Genomic DNA, 25,072 nt, shown 5'->3' on the forward strand with positions numbered 1-25,072 from the left:
ATCTGAATTCCAGCTGGGAAAGTGCAGACTTTATGGTAACCCAGTGTCAGTAAAAATCAAAGAGAAGTTACAGCTAGATAATCAAACACCAATTTTAAGGCTTAGCTTCACTTTCGCTGATTATAGGAAAACTCAGTACCATTCACCCTTGAATGGTTTTCAACTAAGTGCATCATCTTCTTACACAGACTTTCCTTAACTATGATTTGGGGAGGCATTGTATTCAATTACTTCATGTGATACTACAGTAAGATTTTTACACTTAGGTATTTTATTACGCTGTTCTCGATCATCAAAATGGGAAATAATCTGTTAATTAAAAATACATTAAGGATGCATAGCTAAGTAAAAAATGCCTTAACTCCACACATTTCTCCTAGGTTCCTCGCTCCCTTGATCACTGTAAAACCTGGTTCCATCACTCAAAGAGATGAGGAAAAAGAAAGGGGGTATCCAATTAACATCTATCAAGCTTCAAATGCTGCGCTGCTTTTGACCCTCCCAACACTGTAATGTCGACATTAGAATTCCAGCTTCTACACATAGGTAAACCGAGGCTCTGCTTTGCAGAGGTCACACACTTAGGGAAGGGTCTCTCCAGGATGGCTCATGCAAGGCCCTCTTGGCAGAGGCTGTCTCTCTGTACCCGTGGCCTCTTCCTAAGGAGTTATCTGTGCACGGCCATATTTTCTATCACATAACTCCACTGCTCTGGCCACAGCTAACTGGACAAGAGACTGGTGCTGGACGCAAAGCCAGGAGGAGACCTTCCGTGAAAAGGTGGCTGACCAAACCGGTAGGATCCCCCCTTGTAGAAGAATGTGAGACTCCGGGGGAAGCAGAGAGAAGGAGCAGGAGCACTAAGATATTCAGTGAAAGGCAATGAGTGGCAGCCACAACACGACCTTTCCAGCCCTTGATGGGAGCATTTATGAACCGGGGGCCTGGCGGGGAGATGCTATGAAACAGAGTTTAATTAGTACCCATGAAGCACTAATTAGGAAAATGGCAACTAAAGCAAGAACAGAAAGATTTCCTTAAACTATAAGCCCTCGCATATGCAAATTATGAAAATGAAATTATTGTAATCAGTATTTCAGCAGAACATGACCCAGTGGTTTCAGTACTGCACAGACGAAAACATTCATTTTTTAGAAAACCAAGACTGTGATAACAAAGTAATGACAAATAGCCACAAAAGCCATGGCTTCATTCTCTTATTACAGGACAGCAAGAAGATAACAATAGTACAAGCAGCTGAGAATTTTGTTTTAAATACCCAGGCCCCACATCCAACTGAGAAAATGAGAAACTTAGGAGTTGGGCCCAAGAATTATAAAGACCCTCCCACCCCCAGGCCACGGTGTGGCCAAGATCTGCTCTGGATCAGTGGGTCTGGGGCCCAGGGATAACCAGCACCAACATGATCTGGGGACCTGTTGGAAATAAAAATTCTCAGGCCCCACTCCAGGTCTACTGAATCTGAAACTCTGGGGGTGGGGCAGAGCAATCTGTTTTATAAGATTGCCTAAGTGATTCTGGTGTACCCTAACGTAAAGCTGAATTTACTTTTTATTGTAGATATATAGTATCTATCAACAATAAGCTGAAAAAAATCCTACAAAAGTGACAGGCAAAGGCTAACTTCCACAATAAAGAAAAGTTATGAAAAGACATAAAAAAACACACTTAGGTACTGAGGAACATTAAAACACATGGATAAATAAGCAATTCAAAAATGTCTATTTGAATGTTTAATTATATAAAAATCAAGATACTACATGTACAAAGTATGCTTAAAATTGGGAGAGGGGGACACATACAATGAAAAAAAAAAAAGCAAAAGAATAGCCATGTGGCTTCTGAGTGATTCTAGAGTTTTTTTTTTAATGATAATGTATGACCTTCATAATTTTGAAAAAAAAAGTTTAAAATACAGTATCTTGATCTCTACCTCATATTATATACAAAAATTAAAAACAAAATGGTAAAATTATTAGAAGGAACTAAAAGAGAGTATTTGTACGGCCTTGCGGTAATAAGGAAAGCTTTCTTAAAAAAAAAAGCTAAACCCTTTAATGTTTTTGATACCCTCGAAAACATCGTAATTTTAAACTTCTATAAAAGACTCAATGAACAAAATGAAAAAACAAACTATGAAAAGATATTACAACACATGTAGCAGACAACAGGTCCCTGCTAGAACAAATCTAAAGCACTCCCACTGATCAATACAAAAATCTAGTTAACCAATAAGAAACCGCTAAAGCAGTGACCAAGCGAGTCACAGGAGAGAAAATCCAAAACTACTCACAAACACAGGAAAACTCACTCAAGCCTACTAATGATGAAGAACGTAAAAATTGAATCGAGATACCCTTTTTTATTTAGCATAACAGCAAAAAGTGTCTTATCTGTAGGAACAGCAAAAATGTAGAAAGTCCATCAGTATGAGAGTGGTACATTCATGCTTTGCTACTGGGGAGAGGAGCTGGCTCAGCTGCCATGGAGTGCAGCCAGACCAGCCTGCCCGGCAATTCCACGTCTGAACTGTGAACCAGCGTGAACACCCCAGCAGTTATGCACAGGGAAGTCCATACAATGTTGTTCCTTACAGCACTGACTTGTGAGAGTAAAAATGTGCAAATTTCCATCAGCAGGGAAAAAGGTAGATGAAATGTAGTGCATTTATTCAGAGACACAGCATACAATAGCCAAGAAATAAATAGGTCTGGACATAGCAACATGTCCAGTCCTCAAAAAACTGCTAAGAAAGCAAGTTACAGAATGAAATGTAATTTTAAGACCATTTATATAAATTCTTAAACCCTCTGAAACATTATACTTTTCTATCATTTATCTATGTAAAAAATAAACTTAAAAATCACCAGTAAGAATACACATCAAACTCACGATAGAGGCAACTTCAGGGTAAGGGGTAAGCTTTTCTTTAGCTTTTCAGTCCTCCTCCCCCTCCAAAAGTCAAATAACATGCAACCTGGTATGAACATTAGGACCCCCAATAGGGATGTGTGGGTGCTGCACTCAAACCATGTGATTTTTTATCATTTTACTATAAGACAAGCAATAGTTAAGTCAAAATTAGATGACACTTACGCATATAAGGCAGTTTTTCTGGGCAGGGGAGGTATGGCGAATATGTGAAGTTTTCCGGAAGATACGTTGTTGTTTGTACAAGATAATCACTTGAATTATTGCCTTCTGGATAATCTTAGAGGGAGAGAGACAGAGAGAAGTTACAACCAAAAAATTGCCTTTTTCTTTGCTCCTAGGAAGAAATATGTCACTGCCACTGTGAAAAGACTACAATCTGCAATCTGTAGCAGCACTTGAAAGCAATTATCTATAAAGAACTAGAGAAAAGCAAAATACAGCTGCCGTGGCTACTATCCCATTCACCCTTCACCGCTCCCAGAAGGGACCTCTCGGTGTGATTTCCTGGGGGGAACCTGGGACAAGTCTGGGGAGCAGCACAGCCTGATCCGTGCGGACACACAGAGCAGGCGCATTTGCGACCATATGAGGACACCTGCTCCCATCCCTCCCCCAGCTGAGCCAGACTGAAGGAGGGGTGAGAGTACACCCGGATGTCCCCCCCATTGTCAAACAGCCCAGGGTGTTCTGGACAGCCAGCCAGCCACAGCACACCGCTTCCAGCATCCACAGAGCGCAGGCGTGGGAGTAATGCTTTCTCACCACCCTACACTTAGGAAACTGAGACTCACCCACTCAAATGACTTCTGCAATACAGAACCTTTAAAATCTTTAAATTAGTCATTCCCAACCTGTGGGCTGCAGTCCCTGGGAAGCCCTGGAGCTATTATTAGGTCCATTAACTTTAGCCTCAGCAAGTTTTGGAGCAGAGGGGTCAAGAGCACTCAAATCCAGCGCTGAGTTTAAATTCTGCTCCAACACGCACTAGCTCTGTGGTCCAGGGAGACAATGAAGTTTCACACCTGTGCCCACTTCATGTTGTCACGTTCAGATTTCAGAAAGAAAAAATGCACATAGTGCTTAGAATGACCCCTGGCCCGTGATGTACATATTCAGGAACCTCAGCTATAAAGTGACTGCTTTAGGAACGAGCCCCTAATCCAACCTGGAGCAATCAGAGCCCTGAGAGTTTTAAACCTGGAACCAAGGAGATCACATTTCAGTCCCTTTCTGGAACAGAGCTCTGAGATGCCAGTCTGGGAACCACGAGCTGCCAGTTTCTGGCTACGTGAAGAGGAAGCTGGTCTGAGAGAATGAGACAACATGCAGCAGGAGACGAGAAATGGAAACCGCTGATTAAACGACCATCTGTCCTCTGGATCCCAAGCCCTAGACCCACAGGGAATGAAGTTCTAGCAGACACTTTAGGAAAACGTGGAGATACTCTTTCAGTCTTCAGAAATCCGCTCCAGCGAGAGAGAGATCCCTATCTGGACTGGCCCGCACGAAGAGAGATATGAGGGAGGAGGACAGGCACCTGACTTAAAAGAGAGGCCCGTCTGCCAGTGACCAGCCAGCAAAAGGCTGAAGGTCAAAATCATCTCCTTACTGAACTGTACAAGTGAAGCCCTCGCACCGTAGGATCCTGGATACTGAATATGAAGTATGTGAGAAAAGTCCAAGAAAACTAAACACTTCCCCTGTACGCCCTGGGCTAACATAAATATTCATTCATCATCAAAACAGAGTTGATGCAGATGCAGCCTGGGAGCCAGACGGCATCTCAGAGCAAAGAGACATCCCCCACCTTCAGGCCCACCTGCTGGAAGGGACCCTGCAGATACGCTAAGCAGAATCCCTGTTATGAACTGGGCAAGGTGTCAGTAATGTGTCAGGTCAGTGTATTACCAGAAAACCCCAACATGGGTCCCTACACAGGGACCAATGAGGTTACAACGGCTAAGGCCTATTCCACCAGGGACTAAGAAGGCCCCAGGAAGAGATTCCTCTCCAACGCCTTTCTCCAGAGGAGCCTGGAAGCTATCTGACAAGGAAAATCCTCCAAGACAAAGAGGAGGGGATTCGGTGGACACTAACTGTTTCGTGTGCCAACACATACGGAGACATGCTAAGTCCACAGAAGCCCCTCCAGGGGCCCATACGCTGCATCTCACTCATAGATATTGCAAAGATTTAAAGATATCAAACATAAAATACATATAAGGAAGTCCAATAAAGTTCTGATACTATTTTTTAAATGCTTTAAAAAAAATACCTAGGTATCTACCAAATTTCAAGTTATAGTAAAAAAAAAAAAAAGTTCTCCTTTTATGGGAGAACTTCCTATGATGCTAGCTAAGCATGGACTCTAAATTGTGTATTTGTAGAAGCTGAAAATAGAAGATAAATAAGGCTGTCCCTGGGAGTCCACTGCCTTCCTGTGTTCCAAAGGCACATCTTCTTATAATCCTGAAGCAGATAAATATTAACACTTAGGCAATCCTAAAGTAGTTTCTTAATATCATGAAGTTAACTTTAAATAAGGGTATTTTCTTATTATGTATAATTTATTAATTTTTGTCAGTAAAGCTTGGGCCTTGTCAATTAGGCACATGCTATGTTTCTATAAACCCACACCTAACTCACAGAAGTTTTAAGCTCCCCAGACATTTCTCCTGTGAACAAGAGCTCCCTTTGGCGAGTCTTGTGGCAACAGGAGGGCTGGAGGATTGTTTCACTTTTATTTTAGTACTAGAATGAGTGAGTGAATCTTTTACAAAAGAACCCATGGACCACTTTAATCAGTTTTTAAAGAACCAATTAAAAAAAAACTTAGAGATAAGCCATATCAGTATATTCATGTCCTTTAAATACAAAGTTTTGGAGCTAAACATGTTATTCTTGGCCACATCATTATAAATGATCACAAGAATCTCAGCTTATTCCCAGACTGTGCCCCCTGCATACTGTGTCCAGTGGTACTTACAGCATCCCAGTGCACTGTGTACTCCCCCTGCCATTCGTCTCTGTAAATCTCTTTTAACTGAAATCAGAACGCTTTTGATTTCTAGTATCTGATAAAATACATACAACATAGTAGAAACTTACTGTAAATGAACACCTGACAACTGACAATGTAGCCAACAATGATTTCAGCTTTTGGAGACCACGCTGTAATAAACTCACAAAATCATTATTCCTACAGAAGCGGTTAGGCCCGCGGAGCAGAACCACTGCTTTCAAAATCAGGAGCTTTACAAGGTGACGCGTGACAGATGCATCTGAGCCTGATCCACCGCAACTGCTGTGAAATGCGGACATTATCTCACCTAATGAGTGGATGAGAACACAGTGAGACCAGAGCTCCTGCCCTGGTCCTCTCTTCCAGAGCCACACACAGAGAAAAGGAGACAGAATAAAAACTGCTGGACAGCTCTCACTGGACCCTAGGAGGAGAAGACCAAAGGAGACCTCCCCGAGGCTTTGTTCTCCTTGCAAAAGGCAGCTTAAAGTGGGTAATAGAAAGAAACTCAGTGAGAGTTCCAGTCTGTTTACCGCTAGCTTGTCAGTCTGGCCATGTCTGACGGTCTCCGAACATTATCCACCAAATGAGGAAGCATGCTGGGCTATTTCTAACAAACCTACCAGTTCTAACATTGTATGGCCCTCGTCATCTGCTTCCGTAATTATCCACTGAATACATTCTGTCTTCCTAATTTGACTGACTCCATGGGCCACAAGGCAAGGCACCATTTGATTATGAAAGTACATGATTTCTTTACAAAAACATTACCTACACCTCCTTACATCTGATGCTTCAGAAAGTCAGGCACAGAGCTATAAACTCCTTTTTGAAATCAAATGTACTTAGAAATACCACAATTTGCTACTAAGTGTTAAATTTCATGTTTCCTGTAAACTATTTTTATTGGCACATAACACTGCATTAGTTTAAGGTGTACAACATAAAGATTTGATACGTGTATATATTGTGAATGATTACCACAAGGCTAACCAATTAATATCTGTTACCTCATGTAGTTGTAAATTTTTTTTCTTGTGATAAGAATTTTTAAGATCTAATCTAAGTGTTAAATTTTAAACGAGTCAATACATGTTAATCAACTACCCCCTGGAGCTCAATTAGCTCTTTGTCTACCTTACTGTCCATTATCTCCTTTTGGGCAGATTTTATCTGTACAAGTCTGTGCAGAAATAAATCACTGCATCCTCAGTAGCTATCTACATTTCTATCTCTCCCAGAAGCCTAGAGATCTTCATGTAAAGGGAGGACATTCTTCTTAATGTTGTGTCTCCAGTAACTAGTCAGTATAACTATGCTAACCGCTCAGTACAAACGAACATGGCAGGGCCTCCGTGCTGCAACTCCAACTCCGCTTTCTCCTTCTTCCTCCGTATCAGAGCAGATGAGTGTAAGTCATTCTCTCTGGGGTTAATTTCTCTTAAATACGGGAGGTGAAGGAGAAAAGCACAAGCTGTTTTTCATGCTTTGTTTAATTTTTGTTTGCAAGAATTAACGTTCAGTATCTTTATAGAAAACCCTCATCACCGTGGTGATCACGTCTTTATACATTCTGGAATACGCGGCAGTCCTGACTGGGGCAGTGCAAGGCTGTCCCGGGACACTTAGCAGGAGAGCTTCGTCTTTAACAGGGAGGTACTTGGGAGGCAAAACTAGAGCGAAGAGACGTGGTTTCTGGCTCTGTGACTACAAGGGTAAGAAGCAGGCGCAAAGCAAGAACTAAACAGGAAGCGGTCTTACCTGTACCGTTGAGTGTGGTGTTTTTATTCGTGTACAGCCTGATCATATGTCCTATTGTTTTCACATTTTCTCTCAACATTATTCCCCGAGCTTGTACCATGAAGAGATACGTGTTGGCTGTAAAAGAAAAAACGAGAGAAGATCATGACTCCATAAGCTTTTACAAAATTAGAAAAAAAAAAAAAAGAATATTCAGAATTTTGGAATTGCCCAATAAACCCAAATTGACTCAGCTAGCATGTCCAAAGGGAAAACAGAAATACAAAATGACTATTTCCTACTACCAAAAACTTACAAAAACAAACTCCCTTTTTAAAACAATAAAAGTGAAGGAATTAAAGTAGTCATACCCGTCCATCAAACACATGAACAAACTGAAATATCACGATTCCTTTATCCATCCATCGTTTTCTACTATAAAATATACTTAGAAATGTCAAAGAAGCGTTCTTTACAAGGACTCCATCACAAGGTCCTAAAATCCCCTTTCTCTAATTCTCTATTAATTCCCTCAAACCAAAGACTCTACAAAGATGAGGATTCCTTACTGAATTGTAAATACGTTGTAAGTCATCGTATCTAGGATGGATATGGATCTGGCAAGTTCCCAATGCTTTAAGGGGCATGGTGCAGGCTGACCTAGAGTTAGTATCTCTTTTGGTAATTTCGGAACTTTTACACTGCCTTTCAGTCACAAATCTACCTACCAGGACTGTAAAAGCAGACAAAAATCAAACTCATTGTGGCATTTTCAACTGAGCTGGCTTATTTAATTCTCTGCAGTTAAGTACTGCAACAATAATTTCTAATTTATTCCTTTGAGAGAAAGTGGTAACTTGACAAAGATTACAAAAATCCTTGCCTTTCGAGATGCCAAGCCTCCTCAGAGAGGCACAGAGGTAAAGTCAAAAGACCCTTCCTTCTTGGTCCTGATTTGGCTAGCACAGGCCGTAACTGGACCGCTCATCGATCTCAGCTTCCTCACCTAAAAATGGCAACATCACACACACTCCAGCCCCTTCAACTCTAACTATTCTCCAAGCATAAAGCCAAAAGACCATAAATTCCATTCAGAAAAGAGGCGGAGGCTCATTTTCACGACAAAACCAAGAAACCGCAAGGTTAGTTAATGACCCTTAATTTAAGATAAGCTGTCTCCGAACACATTAATGACACTCAAAAAAAAAAAAAATGAATGCCAAATGAAAAAAAAATTTAAAATGCCAACTCATTTTGAGCCCCACAGTCTGCTTCTTTAAGATGGCAACAGAGAAATGAGCAAAATGTAATGTCTGCCACCTCCTTTCCCATTTTTTTGAAATGTGAACTTGCTCAAAGTACAAATGAGCAGAGAGTAAACAAAAGTAACAGAGGAGCAGAATAAAAGAATACTTTTCCCCTAGCCTCCAATCCAGAAAAGAGAGAGAAACAGAAATCCAGGTTTCACGTAAGCTTTATCTCAACCATTTTTAGGAGCCTGTCTACATCCTCTCTAGAAAGCAGCCCTGCAAGAGGTTGAACTTACTTAAGCTTGAATGTATTACACCAGGGTTACAAACACCACAAGCTGTTACTATATTTTTGCTCTTTAGTGGACTTTAAAAGGGAAGCAAGACAAAGTGAAAAATGAAAACAAAGAGAATAGCCAACCAAAAAATGCGGGAACATCGTTCAGCAAAAGCCAAAGTAACATCAGCAGCCCTGCCTAAACCAAGATCTCAAGTTCAGCTGAAATGACGCAGGCAAAAAACATCACACAGATTACTCATGCCAAAGTGATTTACAATGTCTTAGGTCAATTAATCCTAAAGTTATACACGAGATCTGTCATCAGTGGTGTAAATATCCTACAATATTTGTTCTGCACCAAACTGGGGGGGAAAAAAAACCTGTCATGGAGAGGCAGGACTGAGCCCCCGGTTAAGCCAGGACCAGTACTGTTTCCCAGACTTGGGGGAAACAGAACTGGCCTGAGCAAGGACATGCTAAGTAGGAACACACGTGTATTACTGTACGTCCTGGAAACAGAACCTTTTAAAACTATATAGCTTTTACTTTTAATTAACACACCTACTCTTATAAAGAAAACTGTTTGAATCTTGAAATCAAGTCAAACATACGAAACAAGGAAAATATCCAGTATAGAAAAGGATAATCAAATTGTCCTAAAAACTTTCAAAATCTCAGGTAACAAACCTTAAGAAAAATTACTCAGGTACCTGTGACAAAGGTAAACCATTTACCAAAAGAATACATTTACTATTCGTTAGATGGATGGAGAAAAAGTAAAGCAAAGTGAGACACCAAGATCTCCAAATGGAAAATCTATTAGTTTATTTTAAATCATTTACAGCTAATTGAGTTACATTCCTTAGGTTAATGGTCCACATGGGTTTAATCCCTACAGATCAAAATCCATTAAGGAATGAAGCTGTGTTTAAATTGAGGCATTGTTAAGGAGGAAGGCCACGTGTCAAAGTGTCTCAAGGCACAAGAAACCAGCATGGAACAGTCCCTACTATCTGATTTTAAACATCATAAAACTACCATGACCCATACTCAAGTAACTACATCCTGCTAATTATCATTAATATAAAATATAACGTCTTATTTGAATGTCAGGAGATCCTTGCTTAAAACTCCTATTCCAACTTATAAGAAACCACACTTCAGAAAACAAACAAGGAAATCTTTCCCAGTCTTGCCGTTGGGTCTCAAGATAACCCAGAAACACACTAAAAACGACCACTGCTTAATTAAAATCATGCCATGCTCTCTAATTTAGTTCATTTGCTCTCTGCCTCTGCATTGTAAGACATAAATTTAACTTACTTATCTAGTTTGTTTTCCAGGGGGGAAAAAACTACAACTTAAGAAAAAAAAAAACTTCAAAAATCAACAGTTTGCAACAGCTTCCAGGCATCCTACCCTGCGTTTATGAGGAAAGAGATCTATGAAGGTGCCCCATTGTCCTTAAGACAGCTGTAAATGCATTTGCTGTAAATGCCCCACCCTTTCCCACATCCAGCTTCGCTCACTGATAGCGCGGTATGTATTCAAGTCAAGGAGACTGACACCTGCAGTGATCTGGAAAGACTTCCTGGGCTCTGAAGGACTCAAGACACACATCCCTCTGATCCAAGCTCCTAACCGCTGCAACACACCGCCAGCCTCCAGTCGTTGAACAAAACACCAGTCAGCACTGACCCGAGAGGAGACAACGCTCGGTGGGCATTCTCACACAAAGCTGTAACGCGGTGCTGGAGCTAAGACAGATGGACTACAAATACAATCTGGGGAGACGTCCGTACAAAAGGAGAAGTGGGAACTCTGGTGGTGAATTACCACAGGAGAAACTGTCTACAAAGGAGGTAAGAAGGTGAAGTACTGAACCATGGAAATAGACCATAGATAGGAGCCACCACGAGCCCAAGATGAATTAATCTGAGCTTGAACGCGGTGAAGGATCTACTGGACAAACGAAGAGGGACCCGTCACCCATGTCAAGTGTCATCACAGAGGCTAAGAAGAGAGACTAAAAAAAAAAAAAAAAACACCTTAAAAAAAAAAAAGCTTCTACTTAGTGTGTACTCCACAAGGCATTCTTAGAAGTTCTTTACACACACTCATGTGTGTGATCCTTACAAGCAACTCTACAAGGTAGGTCGTAACGTTCCCATTTACAGCTTAAGAAATTGAAGCACGGAGTTAAGTAACTTGTTCAAGATCATACAGGTAGTAGCACGTGGAGGAGCCCCAAGCCCCACACCAGCAGTCCAGCTCTACCACACCAGTTGACTGTTACAAAATGCTACCAGGAGATCCCTGCCTTCACGAGAGCAGTTTCATCAAAATTACGGAAACAAAAGGAAACTAGTGAAGGGTTAAGTGGATAAAGTGAAAGCAGTGAGTTTCAGCACCGCATGTGAGTGAGAGCAAGGTCAAGGGAAGTTTTCTCTGAAAAGGAGAGACCTGAGCAAGACTGTGGCCTGAGTGGAGGGAGGAAAGGAAATTTAAAGTGAAGGCCAATAAAGGAAGATGGAAGACAAGGACCAGACTTCCCGATGGGCACCACAGGACGTCTGCGGGGCAGAGAGGAGTGGGAATTGGGTACTAATGGCCAAAATCATCCCAGATACATAATGTTGCAGGACACGGGCCTCTGAAGAGAAGGGAAATTAACTAACATGCATTGAGTACCTACATTTGTTAGGCACTGAGCCAAACGCCATATATAAATATACGTAAATACACATATAATTATATTTCATTTAATTCTTAGGTAGCAGGTTGAATGGGGGCCCCCAAAAGATGTGTGTACATCCTAATTCCCAGAACCTGTGAATGTTATCTTATTTGGAAAAGGAGTCTTTGAAGATGTAATTAAGTTAAGGCTCTTGCGATGAGGAGATCATCCCAGATTATCTGGGTTGGCCCTAAATCCAATGACAAGTGCTCATACAAAAGAAAGGCAGAGGGAGATTTTACACACACACACTGGAGGAAGCAACGTGAGGACGAAAGCTGGGGTTAGAGAGATCTGGCCACCAGCCTAGGAAGCCACGGAATGCCAATAGGCACCCAGAGCTGGGAGCAAGGCAGGCTGCTCCCCCAACGCCCTCGGAGGGAGCACACGCCTGCCAACAGCTTGGCTGAGAACTTCTGGCTGCCAGACCCGCGAGATGGCACGTTTCTGGTTTAGGCTGCTCAGAGGGTGGTAGTGTGTACGGCAGCTCTAGGGAGTGACCACAGCACCCAGGGTACAGGTACACCTTCCCCATCACAAGATCAGAAAGCAAACTCAGAAGTCACAGAGGTAGAATTTTTAAACACCAAGATTCGGGGGGGAAGAGGGTGGGAACGGATAAATTAGGAGTTCAAGGTGTGCAGATATAAACTACTATACAGAAAACAGAGAAACAAGTTTACACTGTACAGCACAGGGTTAGACTACACTCGATACCTTGTAGCCACCTACTATGGAAAAGAATGTGCAAACAAATATGTGTGTGTGTGTAGGTATGACTGAACTATTATGCTCTCGACCAGATATTGACACAACATTGTAAACTGACTATGCTTCAATTAAAAAAAAAGAAAGAAAAAGAAAGGAGAAGGGCAGAAGGGGAAAAAACAAAAGATTCAAGCACTGGCTGGATGATTCTGAGGGGCAGCAATTTGGAAGAAGCAATGGTTCAAAGTCCTAGAGGAGAGGGAGCCATTAAAAAACAGAAAAATCTTCCATGCAAAAAGTTATGAAGGAAGTGACAACAGGAGGGGTAAACAGATTTCAGTTGATGCGAGGAGAGGTCAGAAGGGTAGTTCAAAATTACAGGAAAGGAAACGGTTTTCCATATTATCTACAGAACATGTAAGGAAACAAACAATATAGAAAAAGGCAAAACACTGTGTGTATGTGTCTCCTGATAATAACTGCAGATATCTGAATCAGGTATTCTCTGAATTTCTAAGAACTCACAATAATCTCTTAAATATGTGTTTCACATGCTTTTTAGTTTTCTTCTTCCCCCATCTGGCCCCTTGTTCAACAAGTTCCCAGAAATTACTCATCCAAGTTTGTAAAACTAAATATAGTATCTCTAATAATAATGTTGTAAACCCCAGGATGAGGCCAGACTATATACAAAATATACATAGTTCACACTTTGTCTAGGACCAAAGCATTGCTTGAGTTAAAAAACAAAAAATAACAAACTTCTAGGCTTTGTGCCAGGCTGGAAAACAAAGGATTCCCTTTATGTCAGAACACTATTTAAACAGTGTATCTGACCATGGTGATAATAATTCAAACCCAGGTATGGGCTCAAGGAAATCTGCAGAGCAAATAATTATTGGCCCATAATATCATAATATCCTCCTCCCCATCTTTCCAGTCAGTCACGGGCTGTCTAGTAAACAGAATGGAAGAATTCTGTGCTCAGAATCCCATTTTATCACACAATAAGGAACACAGCGATCACAGTACAGACCTACTTCAGACCTTAGCCAACAGCTCAACCTTCGCTCATGGAGTCGCTGACAGTTAACAAGATATTCTTCCCAACAGGTGTTTTTACCACTTCCACTCTGTAGTTGAACACTTTTAACTTATCTGAGGTTATTGTTTGTGTTTGAATAGGCATTAAGGTTAAATAATTTTAAATAAAATTTGACTTTCCCAACAGTCTTACGAAAGATGTTCAGGGTGGAGATATGTCCTTATTCAATAAATATTTGTTGAATGACTACCAACTGCCAAGCAGGAGGACCAGAAACTAAGGGCCCCTGGGCATTCCTCTGTAAAAAACCAAAATCCTGAAGAAGCATAAACTGCCTAAAACATCGGAAGTAATTTTACAAAACCAGATTATCAGTTCAGCCTAGTTTAAACTTAGCTGATAAGTCAAAGAATAGACTCTAACACACAATAACTTTCAGCACTGTCATTTGTGAATTCACTATTATTCGCTTAACATAAACACATAGCTTCTGCAAAGCATGACAGGAGCCTGAAGAGCTAAGAGTTGTAAACCACACTGGAAAAAAGTAAAACCAGGAGGAAATCAGGGAATCAGGCAAGGAAAAATGCATGCAATTAGATTTTTAATCTAATCAGCAAGGAAACTGACAATGAAATTACAGACTAACAGATCAGACCATAAACAAACACACCCAGGAAACATTATAAACTTGTTGAAAATGAATGACTTCAGAATATATTTAAGGTGAATGTGAAATGAATCTCTACCCATTTAAGGAAGGTATCATAATGAGAAAAAATAAAAGTGAGACCTAGATAAACTCTATCTTTTACTATCATCCCCCAATTTCCTTGGGTTTTCACAATTAAAATACCTTTCACAAATTCAGCTTACTTATTTGGGAAAGGAAAATGACACTAAAACAAACAGGGGAGAAGGGGACACAGCAAGGAAAACGAATATCCAAGACTGCCAAAGCTAGGGGCAGGGTATAGCTCAGTGGTAGAGTATGTGCTTAACATGCCCGAGGTCCTGCGTTCAACCCCCAGTATGTCTATTAAGAGAAATTTTTTAATAAATAAAATGAATAAACTGATTACCTCCCCCCACAAGAAAAGCTTTAAAAATAAAGAATTAAAAAATAAAGAGACCGCCAAAGCTAGAGCATATTTCCAAATCAATAAACAAGCCACGTTAAAAATCCTACCATTGGTCTCTCGATTCAAATGAAAATAAAGTCCTATTTCTCTTCCTCCAAGTCAAACTGGAAATTGCACTATAATTATAAATCATAATATCTGAGCAATTAACTTCATGATCAGGAAGGCAATATATTTAGCATGATTCCAGTGAAGAATTATTATCACTAGAAAGCTTCAAATATTTTAAAATAAAACAAGATAATGTTTCAATCAAGATATCCTGTTAACAGTAACAAACTTCATAGAGCTGCTTCACTGTGAAGATACTATGAAAAGACTTTTTACAAGTCTTTTGTTTTTAAATTACTTCCACTGGCTAACATACAAGGCCATATGCTTTAGCAACTTTTATTGATCTTGTTAAGTGAATTACGATGTTATCTTTCTAATAATTAAAAACACTAAGTAACAAACTTAGGATCAACCTAGAACTCAGTCACATAGTGCAGACATAAAGAAACACATGACCCTGGTTGTTTTAAATAATCTGTCCATGCTGTCCATTTCTGTTCTAGAGGAAAAAAATTCTTCACCATGATAGTCATCTCTATCTCCAGTAAAACATGATGTTATAAACAAATTAATCTAGTTTTTACAAGGTAAGATTAGTTCTATGAAAGATCAAATGATATGGGATAACCAATTTGGAAAAGTAATCCTGTCCAGTGCTCAAATTTCTCTCTAACCATTTGGAGTGTTTGTCAGAAATAAAGCTCCCAGGGTCCAGAATTACCTGAGGTATGTATTAAAAATCAATCAGGATCCCTGGTGAAAAGGCCTGTATCACCCGGAGTAAGGCTTAAACACGTTCATATTTGAAAACCATTGCTTGTAGTAATTCTCTCAACACCCTTAACATTTGTTAACAAGCAAAACAATCTTTCTTTCATAATTAGTTCAACTTATAGTAAATACAGCCTCTTTTATACAGCTTTCTAATTTATGCACAATTCATTCACGCACAGTAGAATATACGTTTCATCCTTAATGCACATACAACACGAAGATCTGGTGGAGCCAAAGACTTTCACTAACTCGAGTAGTAAGTCACAAAAACAAAGACGCAAGCAACAAGTCATATTTATTACAGCTCTGGAAGAAAAAAAACGTTAATTACAAACTTAAGATTGAAAATCACTGTACATTTTCCTAAACATTTTGCCGTGCCACATAGCCAAAAATAAAACTGACAAACATTCTTTAAGCTATCTTCCCTCTTCTGAGGAGGGTTTTTTCTGTCGCTGAATAATGCAAACTCTGCCAAGGTCTGCTACGTATGCCCATGAAACAATACAAAGATGGCCCAATATATGATATACACGCTAGAGAAAAATAAATTTGGAGTGCTACCTAAAATCCTCCAGGGCGCCCAAGACATTAAGTAAAAATACTTAATAATAATTGGAGAAAACTCTTATTAATTTTCCAGATGCATGTTAATGGCATTGTAGGTATCCTCAGAAAACCTACTCAGCCTTCAACTGCTCCGATCTTCAATTCGAATTGCAACATTACTCGTGTATTATTCTCCTTGTTGTCATCCAGACAAAAGGCAGAAATGGAAGGATCTTTTACACAGTCAATCACTGGGTCCTCTCGGAATTTTAAAAAAGAAGGCTGAGAAGGAAAAGGAGAAAAAAGAAGGGTGAGAGAGCTGATGCGGGCAGGCTGCTCTGATCAGACTGGTAGGTACCCTGCAGGCCCAGCAGTGGTGACAACAGCTCTAGCCAGGAAAATCCACCCGGAGGAAGCTGTCAACACCCAAAGCCTGAGGGGCTCTCCGTTCGACAGGAACTCCCAGACGGGATCTGGGAAATCCCAGCTCCAGAAAAAAGCTCTCCGCAATGCACCTCCTCACTACAGCCTCCCCACCCACCTCCACGTTTTCACTCAGGTTAAGACAAACGAGACAGGCAGGTGTGAAAAGGAAAAGGAGTCACAAGGGCAGGTTGGTGGAGGGGGCACCGATGGAGGAGCCGGTCTGTCCCTGGGCAGGGGGAGCAAAGGGGCTGCAGGGATGAACACGGCACAGGGTCACCGAGTTCCAGGGGCTGTGAGGAGAGGGTCCAGCCCCCCTTCCCAGCAAAGCACCTTCTCCAGCCTCAGTAAGTGGTCGTCCACTCTGGGCTTGAGAACAGGCAATGAAAGGCATGCTCCTAGGGCTGCTTACTCCATGGTTTACAGCTCTGTGAAAAGGGAGCTTGGCTTCTTTATAACGAGCGGGAAACCTGACCGTAATCACTCTCACTGCTCTCTGGGGCTACGCAGAGAAGTTTCACCTCCTCTCTACGGGGTGTTCCTTTAAGCTGAAGAAGACAGAGTTCACATTTCTCCCAAATCTTCTATTTTCCAGGACAACTCAGGCAAAGCCGAAGAGTCAGATCTCCCAAGCGATCCATTTCAGCTCTCTTCCAAAAATCACTGACTTCAGTTCTTCCAGCAACGACGTGTGAGACTCTGGGCAAGTGGTGCTCTGAGAGCCTTCCCTTCTCTTTCTCTACAGCCAGGCCATCCTCCCAGCGGGGGGTTGGGGCGTGGAGCTCAGGCAGCGGACGAAGCAGTGGCTTACCTCTGGGACCTTGCTCCCGGGGCTTCTCTGCCCACAGGCCTCTATGTCCAAAGTTCCCCCAGCCCTGGGGCCTCAGACAGAGGGGCACACACAGGCGCTCTGGTGGGGAGGGGCAGCCGGAGCAGCGACCACCAGAGCCCCAGGCCCCCCGGGCACAGCACAGGGTCCTGAGAAGCACATCCTGTGATTCACAGCCCGTCACAGGATGGGCAAGGAAGTTAACTATTCACCCTGCATACGTGTAACGCGGCCCCAAGAGGAACATGCGTTCTGTTCCCAGCCAAATTCCAAACAGTGCTTGGAATACCCACCTATACAGAGACTACAAACTCAGATCAGGAGTTTCTCATTCTAAAGTATCCATAGACACGACTCTTTTTACCTTTGACCAACGTTAAAAGGCAGTCATGTGGGGAGGGTATAGCTCCTGGGTTCAATTCTCAGTACCCCCTGTTAAACAAACAAACAAACAAACAAACCTAATTACGTCCCCTCATAAAAAAAATAAAAAAATGTTTTTAAGGCAGTAATGATAAACATTGCTTCAAAATAAGTATGTCAATATCTCATTCTGCCACACTGTTTAAAAGACCTCAAATTTACTGATAAAACAATAAAAAGGAGAATGGTATTTAGCATTGTCAGATTTCAATGAATCAATTTCCCCTTCAAAAATACCTAATTTCCCACAAGGTCACAGGATTCAGATTCACTTAGGCTGATAGACTATAGCTGAGTTAACACATGTGCTCAAGACACTGACTGTGGGAGGCAGTCCGAGAAGGTCCCCCGGCCCCTTTTTGTGTCCAGGACTTCAAGACCCTTTTCGGACAAAGAAAATATGTTAAAAATGATGGAGCTGTGAGCTCTCCAATGGACAGGGCCCCAAGGGCAAGGAAGTGAGTGAGGCCTCCAGCCAACAACCTGCAAAGAATCACAGTCCTCAATCCAACAATCCCAGGAAATAGAATCCTGCCCAAATCCATGTGTGTGAACTTAGAAGCAGATCCTCCTCAAGCAGAGCCTCCAACCACAGCCTTGAGCAACACTCTGCAGCCTAGTAAGAGACCCTGAACCAGAGGCACCCAGCCAAACCGTGTCCAGATGCCTGGCCACAGAAACTAGGAGGTAACACCTGCTTGCTGTTTGAAGCCCCTAAATTTGGGAGTAACTTGTTACGAAGTAATAGGTGACTAGTACGCTGACCAACCCTGGCATGTTCTCCACTGTTCCTCATCCCCTGTCAGCCCCTCCAGTCTCCCGAGGTGCCCAACATTCAACGTCAGGATGGCACTGATGAGTGGGCTGGTGAGAGAACCAACCGGAGCTGCCAGACCAAGAGAAGTGATTTAACCAGAAACATTCAGTTGCTCAACAGTTCTTTTCTAAGCCTCTCGTATGTGCCAAGGCAGAAACCAAACCTCAGCCTAGCTTAGGAAACAGTGCGCTCTGTACTAAGCTTTGTTCACACAAACAGAGCCCCTCACTCTCAACAGCTCAGTCACCAGCCTTATCAGATATGAACACCTTCACCTTCCCTCTCCCCATGCATCTAGTTTTTGCTGTCATAAACATCTTTATCTCCTCCTCTCCTATTTCCAAAATTAATCCTTCTACACCCTTGATTCCACTCCCTCCACCCGGTCCCGGTCTCCCTGACTCCCACAGTGCTGCCTTTAACCTGTACACACCAGTACGGCCTAGAGGCGTCTCAAATGCAAATCTGATCAAGCCACCTTCCTACTTCAAATTTAAGCTTAATGGTTTGCCATTGTCCTCAGGCTAAAGTCCATGTTCTCCAACCCAGCTCAGAAGGGTCTCTATGACTGGACCTGTATTTATCTCTCGTGTTTTGGCCCACACTTCCCTCTGATTTCCATGTTTTAGCCCCCTACCTTTTTTTTTTTTTTAACTTTCCATTTCTCTTTCACCTCTTAGCCTTCAAATATTCCATTCCTGCCTGAGGTATTTTTCCCCAGGCCCATCTTCTAATAACCTAACTTAAACTTCTGGCCTCAGCTTAATCTTCCTCTTCTCCCTAACGCCTAAGCTAGCTCAGTGCCCCCCACCTCCCCACCCGGCGCCCCCAGGGCAAACTGCATTCCACACTCTCTTCAACAACTTTGCTGCTCCACTGTGCGGATTTCCCACTGGCTCTGAGCTCTATGAAGACAGGGACCACGTGGATCCTGTTCGGTGCTGAACCACAGACAAACGTGTGTAAGAAAATGAATTTAGTCTTCCTAGATCACGTGACGTAATTTGTTCCCTTTCTCAAGTCTTCAGACCGTGTCCTCACTCCCTAAGCATCTGCAGAAGCTCGGTCTTACCATCTTATAAAGATCCTTCAGTCCTACTTTCCACCAAATCAGCCACCTTCCCTTGACCTCCACCCGAAGGCAATCTGGCTGATGCCTCACGTTACCACACGATGCCACAAAAACAGCCTTGCGATAGTGGTCAGAAAGCTCCTACTTACCCAATCGACGAGTCTCCTTCCAGACTTTACCCCACTGAACTTTATCCCACTGCAACCTTGCCCTGCTAATCACTTTTACTTACTTATTTATTTTTGCAAAGGCCTCTCTTCACTTTCATGATCTCCCTCCGTTTTCCTCTTCCTGTTTCCCCTCTTGCCTACGCGGCTGGACTTCATTCACAGCTACGTTCCCTTCAGCCTCCGCAAGCCCTCCTCGGGTGACCATCTAAACTTTCCACCGTGTCAACCACACCGCCTCCCCTTTGGGGCTGGGGAGTGAAAACGGTAACAGAGCCTCATGGGAAACTTCTCAAATCACACTTGGGTCTCCTTCGTATTCCAGTTTAACCCCCATCACTCCACGCTTGAGAGCAACCAACTTAGTGAGCCACTTCTGCTTGTGCGAGCTAGTTTTATTAACTCAGGTGTGTCAGGGGAGAAATGGGTAAATTATCATTCACTATACGCTGAAGACACCCAAATCTCTCTCCTGTTAGTATTTCTCCTGGGCTCTCAGCCCTTATTTCCATCTGCCTACCTGCTGCCAAGTTCTTCCTCATTATCCTACAAGCAACCCAACTCAACTTCTCTAAAACCAAAATCCCCCTTCAAGGCATGTGGCTTTCTATATTTCCTCTGACTTGCAGCCTGGTTGTTTAAGCTAGAATGTGAACATCATCTTAAAGCTTCTCCCTCTCCTTCAAATTCCACTATTCACATTCTCTCAACTCTGCCCTGACCTCAACCATGACCTTGATCAGCTTCTAACCTATCGTCTGAGCTACCGAAATAACTTCCCACCTGGTCTCCCTGCCGTTGGCTCTGCCCTCTGTAACCCATACTTTGTGCTAGAAAAACTGCTCTCAGACAGAGGATTACATCATCCCCCTTTTCAGAACTTGTGATGTTTCCTGCTACTCACAGGACAAAAATATTAGCATGCAAAGCGTGATCAGTAAAGAAGCCCAGAAAAAAAGAAATGACCAACACCATGACCAGAACCAAAAGTATCCCCGAAATGAGCCCTGCAGACCAGAGAACTTGGTGAGGGGAGAAAAAAAAAAAAAGGAAAAGGATCTTTGAAACACAAAGCAAACTGTAAAAGTTCAAAATGAACACAATCAGGCTCACCCAGCCACGAGGCGAAAGGGCTGTGATAAGAAAGCTGCAGGGCAGCTCGCTACTTTCTGAGCCAACGGAGAGGAACCCAGCCAAGGGGGCTCTGAGCAAGGGCCTAAGTAAGCCACCCTCTCCCACCACACACACACACACTAACACGTGCAGCCTAGGCTCTGACCACCCATCCCAGCAGGCCGCCACCCCCCTCCAGACCCGAAAAGCAAAGCACATGGCCAGGTAATCCCTCAAAGGGCCTATAGGAATTCACACCAAAGTGGCCTAACGAGATTCCACCTCTGCTCAAGGAATAGAACAGCCCGTCAGCAAGTCTAGCAAAGGTCATCAGGACCATAGGTAAGTCAAGTGGTCAGTGAAATCCCCACTCCCCAGAGAGTTGTGCAATCTTCCCCACAGTGATTAAAGGCACATCAACTTCTTTCTAAATCACAGACAGCTTTAGTAAAGCTGTGGGAACCAAGGCCAGTTTCCCTCTGCCAGGAATCCTAGGGACCTCAAGCGTCAGAGCATCAGCTGTGCAGGGGAGACCTGGGACTTCTCCCAATCCGGCCCATCGACCACCCCACGCCCTAAGGGGAGGCCAGGTGGAAACAGCCCTACTTTCTGGAACCTATCTTCGCACATGCTGTTCCCTCTGATGCAAATCCTTTTGCTCAGTCCAGACCAGTCCTACCCACCACCTCCTCTGGAAATCCTTAACCAGCCCTCACTCCCCACTGCCTGCTTTCCAAGGACTTGTTCCAGCCCTTCCATGGGGCTCACTGTGCTGTACGAGGGAAGGAACTGTGTCTGTCCTCCACCTTCCTCAAACAACATCTAGTCCATCGGAGGTGCTCTATTCATGTTTGCTGAATGAATCTATGAGTCAGTTCTACTCCTGCTATACCACAGCATGAAAATGACTGTGTTGTGTTGGAAGTTATACTGAAAAGGGTTTCACACTAAGTGGAATTCCAGTTTCCATTTGGCCAAGGCAAGACCTTGCGGGGAAACTTGAACTCATCTTTTTGAAATCATGCACAAAGGTAGATAGAGAATGAGAAAAAAAATTCATGGCACCAGCCTCTATTGGGTGGGCTAGGGCAATCTGTCCCTGGATTTCCAGGGTCGGGGGTGGTCTGCAGACCCGTTACCCTGGTACTAAAGCTCATAATATAAAGACTATCCCTGTATTTCTTGCATGAATTAAAAAGTTCAAGGAAAATGCTTCAAATTATTCTTAAAGTAATGAGCTTTGAGTTTGATGAAATTCATCACAGATTAAGACCCAAATAGTCAAAAAATTGCTGAGTCAAATGAAAAACATGGGAAACTAAACATTACACTGTCTACAACCGTGTGCTCAGAAGGGAGCGAGGAACACTGGTGAAGGAGACTAAGAAGTTAACTAAAATGATACAAGTGCTGACTTGCCTGGGGAAGGCGCACGACAAATACAGGTCCCTAGACAGAAAAAGTAGGAAAATACAATCGATGTCTACTGAACAGGTTGACGTGGAGAGGATTAATACGGGTTTCTTAACGCAAGAGATAGGAAACACTTAAGATCAACTTTAAAATGCTCTCTAATGCAGTATATATTTCGGTCATAAGAAAATTCTGCCCCAAGATGTAATTCAGGTTAAAATATTAATTATTTCAAAAAGATTCTATATACATCTAGTGTAAAGTAGTTCTAAGAACCTAGCTAGTTTGGGGTATGTCCCACTAATAAGATACCCGTGATGAAAGGGGAAGTATGCACAAGGCATTCTGCAGCATACCAAAGGACCACAGCTGTCTTTCTGAAAATCAAACTGTGCAAAAGAGCATTGCACTGGGAGCTGAACTAGCCACATTTTTCATGGAACATCATTCTTCCTTAAAGGTATAACTGACAAACTATGGTTATTTAGACTTCTGTGTTTGACCTACATTTTCCTCAAAATGAGCAAAGTGAGCCTGACACGTCAAGAGAAACTGACAGCTTGTGTTGTTACCGGTGATAAAACGTGAGCTTTCAGGCAAAAACATGAATTTTGGGAAACTGCTTCTCAGTAATTAAAAAATAAATAAGGCGGCTTTTTTTTTTTTGCTGCTACATAATACTGGTTTGAGAAATAGATTCCATTTAACAAATTGATAACACTTTATAAGTCTTAGGTTTTCATTCTTCTTACTGGTTTTAACCAATATTTTAAAGTTATAAATTAAAAGACCCACCAAAGAAGAGTAGTTTAAACCGTGTCTACCTAACTGCCGGTAAGACAATTGCCAAAGTTTTTATATTTCAGTGATTGTTCTATAGCAAACATTAAGTATACGAGTAAAAAAATGCATTAGTATTTCATATCTATTGAATTTTAAGAATCTATCGATAATATATTAATGCAGTAACAAAAATGGATGAATGCCAAGTGAAACCTGGAATTCTGAATTCCTTTGTTTAGCTTTTTGAGTATGAAAATTTTAACATGTTACTCAAAATACCAAGAAAGTAAGAAAATTGTGTTTTTAAGTGCAAAAAAACACTTTTTCTCCAAAATCTCTCAAAAGTTAAAAATGTCTGATAAAATAACATCCCCCCGCCAAAGACGTCCAACCTTTAAATAGCTACATGAGAAAGTAAAAACTGCTGCAGGATGAAGAGTTGATTGATAAGCCTTCCAAAATGGCTGAGGATGTTAAGAAAAGCCTGCTGAATATTTTGGCTAACTACTCTCAAATCCACTGAGCTATCACTACCACTTCTAGTACAGGCTTCAAGAGGTGTCTGGTTTAGCCTAAAGAAAAAAAAACTGCATTAAAAGAAAATATGTTAAAATACTCGTATTTTTCTTCAAACTTTGACCTCAAACTTCTGTTTGGGGATACAACAAGGTTTCAACAATTTATGTCTTCTCAAGCATCATTCTGGGCTTATACATCTTACTTGAGCCTGAAAACTTAAATTAAGAAAAAGTCACATAGTAACTTTTAAGAAATAAACAGTCTTGATGAGGTTTCAGGAGCTTTGCTTCTTCCTTTCTCCCTGCAATTCATTCCAATAACTGACTATGATGCAAGACGATGCCCTGGTGATAATTTCGTCTCAAAACTCTGCAGGTGCTTTCACTCTGTAAGGGGCCATACATTTTTAGCTAACTCAGGGGAGAAACGGTACTGGCTCAAAAGACTACTGGTGTCTAAAAAGAAATGACAGGGGATGCACAACGTTACTAATTAACATTAAAAACATAATAACCAGGAAGAACTCAGAAAAGTTCTGGAAATACAATACGTTTTAATATCAATACGAAGGCCTGATTTTTCAGTCGTAAGAATGCCACACTAGCACCTTTTCAACCTAAAGGGGCTCAGGAAGGAGAATATCTAATAAAGAGGGCAACTCACGTAGATTATACAAAAGTGTATTTTGGACCAAAAACCAAAAAATGGTAAATAGGTTAAAATTTCAAACTGCAAACTATCTCGCATAATTATTATTTTAATCATTCTTTTTATCTCAGAAGTCCTCCTAACAGGTAGCAGAGGCTACCTACCCTTGAAAGGCAGACTCAAGCAGACTAAATAATGGGGCTTTGTTTTTACCAGACAACTCATTGCCTAAAAATTCCTGAAGTGTGGCACAAATGTTCATTGACCCCATTCTAAAAAGTGACCTAGAACACCAGAATAGTACATTCTTGAGCTCAATCACATTCTCTGCTGTTGGTTTCTCCCAACGTATTTTTACAACCAGTGTTACAGCTGAGGGTGTTGGAATAAAATTACGGTAAAGCACTAACATTAAGCTTAAGCACTAAGTTTAGGCTTAATATTAAATGGATAAAGTTGTCATGAATACCCAAGAAAGTGACCAGGGCATCCTGGGCCAACACACCTAATTTTGCTCTGTCCATTTAATGCAGTCTTTAAGTTATTTTTAAACGTGAATTAACAAAACTCACATACCAAAGCCATGCCCAGAAGCAGTTTTTGTGACAG

At 41.8% G+C, this 25,072-nt stretch overlaps 1 protein-coding gene across 3 annotated transcripts in view; it reads right to left on the bottom strand.

Annotated features, from left to right (window-relative positions):
* B4GALT6 (beta-1,4-galactosyltransferase 6) overlaps positions 1-25,072 on the bottom strand; it is a 124,151-nt gene that overhangs the window by 98,312 nt on the left and 767 nt on the right. For all 3 annotated transcript variants that reach the window (XM_074352209.1, XM_045510378.2, XM_010946791.3), the window contains exons 2-3: positions 7,739-7,855; positions 3,118-3,231 (exon numbers count right to left, since the gene is read on the bottom strand). In XM_074352209.1, the coding sequence (XP_074208310.1) occupies positions 3,118-3,231; positions 7,739-7,855 (231 nt within the window). The remainder of the gene's footprint in view (positions 1-3,117; positions 3,232-7,738; positions 7,856-25,072) is intronic.

Source organism: Camelus bactrianus, chromosome 24, assembly GCF_048773025.1.
Source record: "Camelus bactrianus isolate YW-2024 breed Bactrian camel chromosome 24, ASM4877302v1, whole genome shotgun sequence".
Lineage (NCBI taxonomy): Eukaryota > Metazoa > Chordata > Mammalia > Artiodactyla > Camelidae > Camelus > Camelus bactrianus.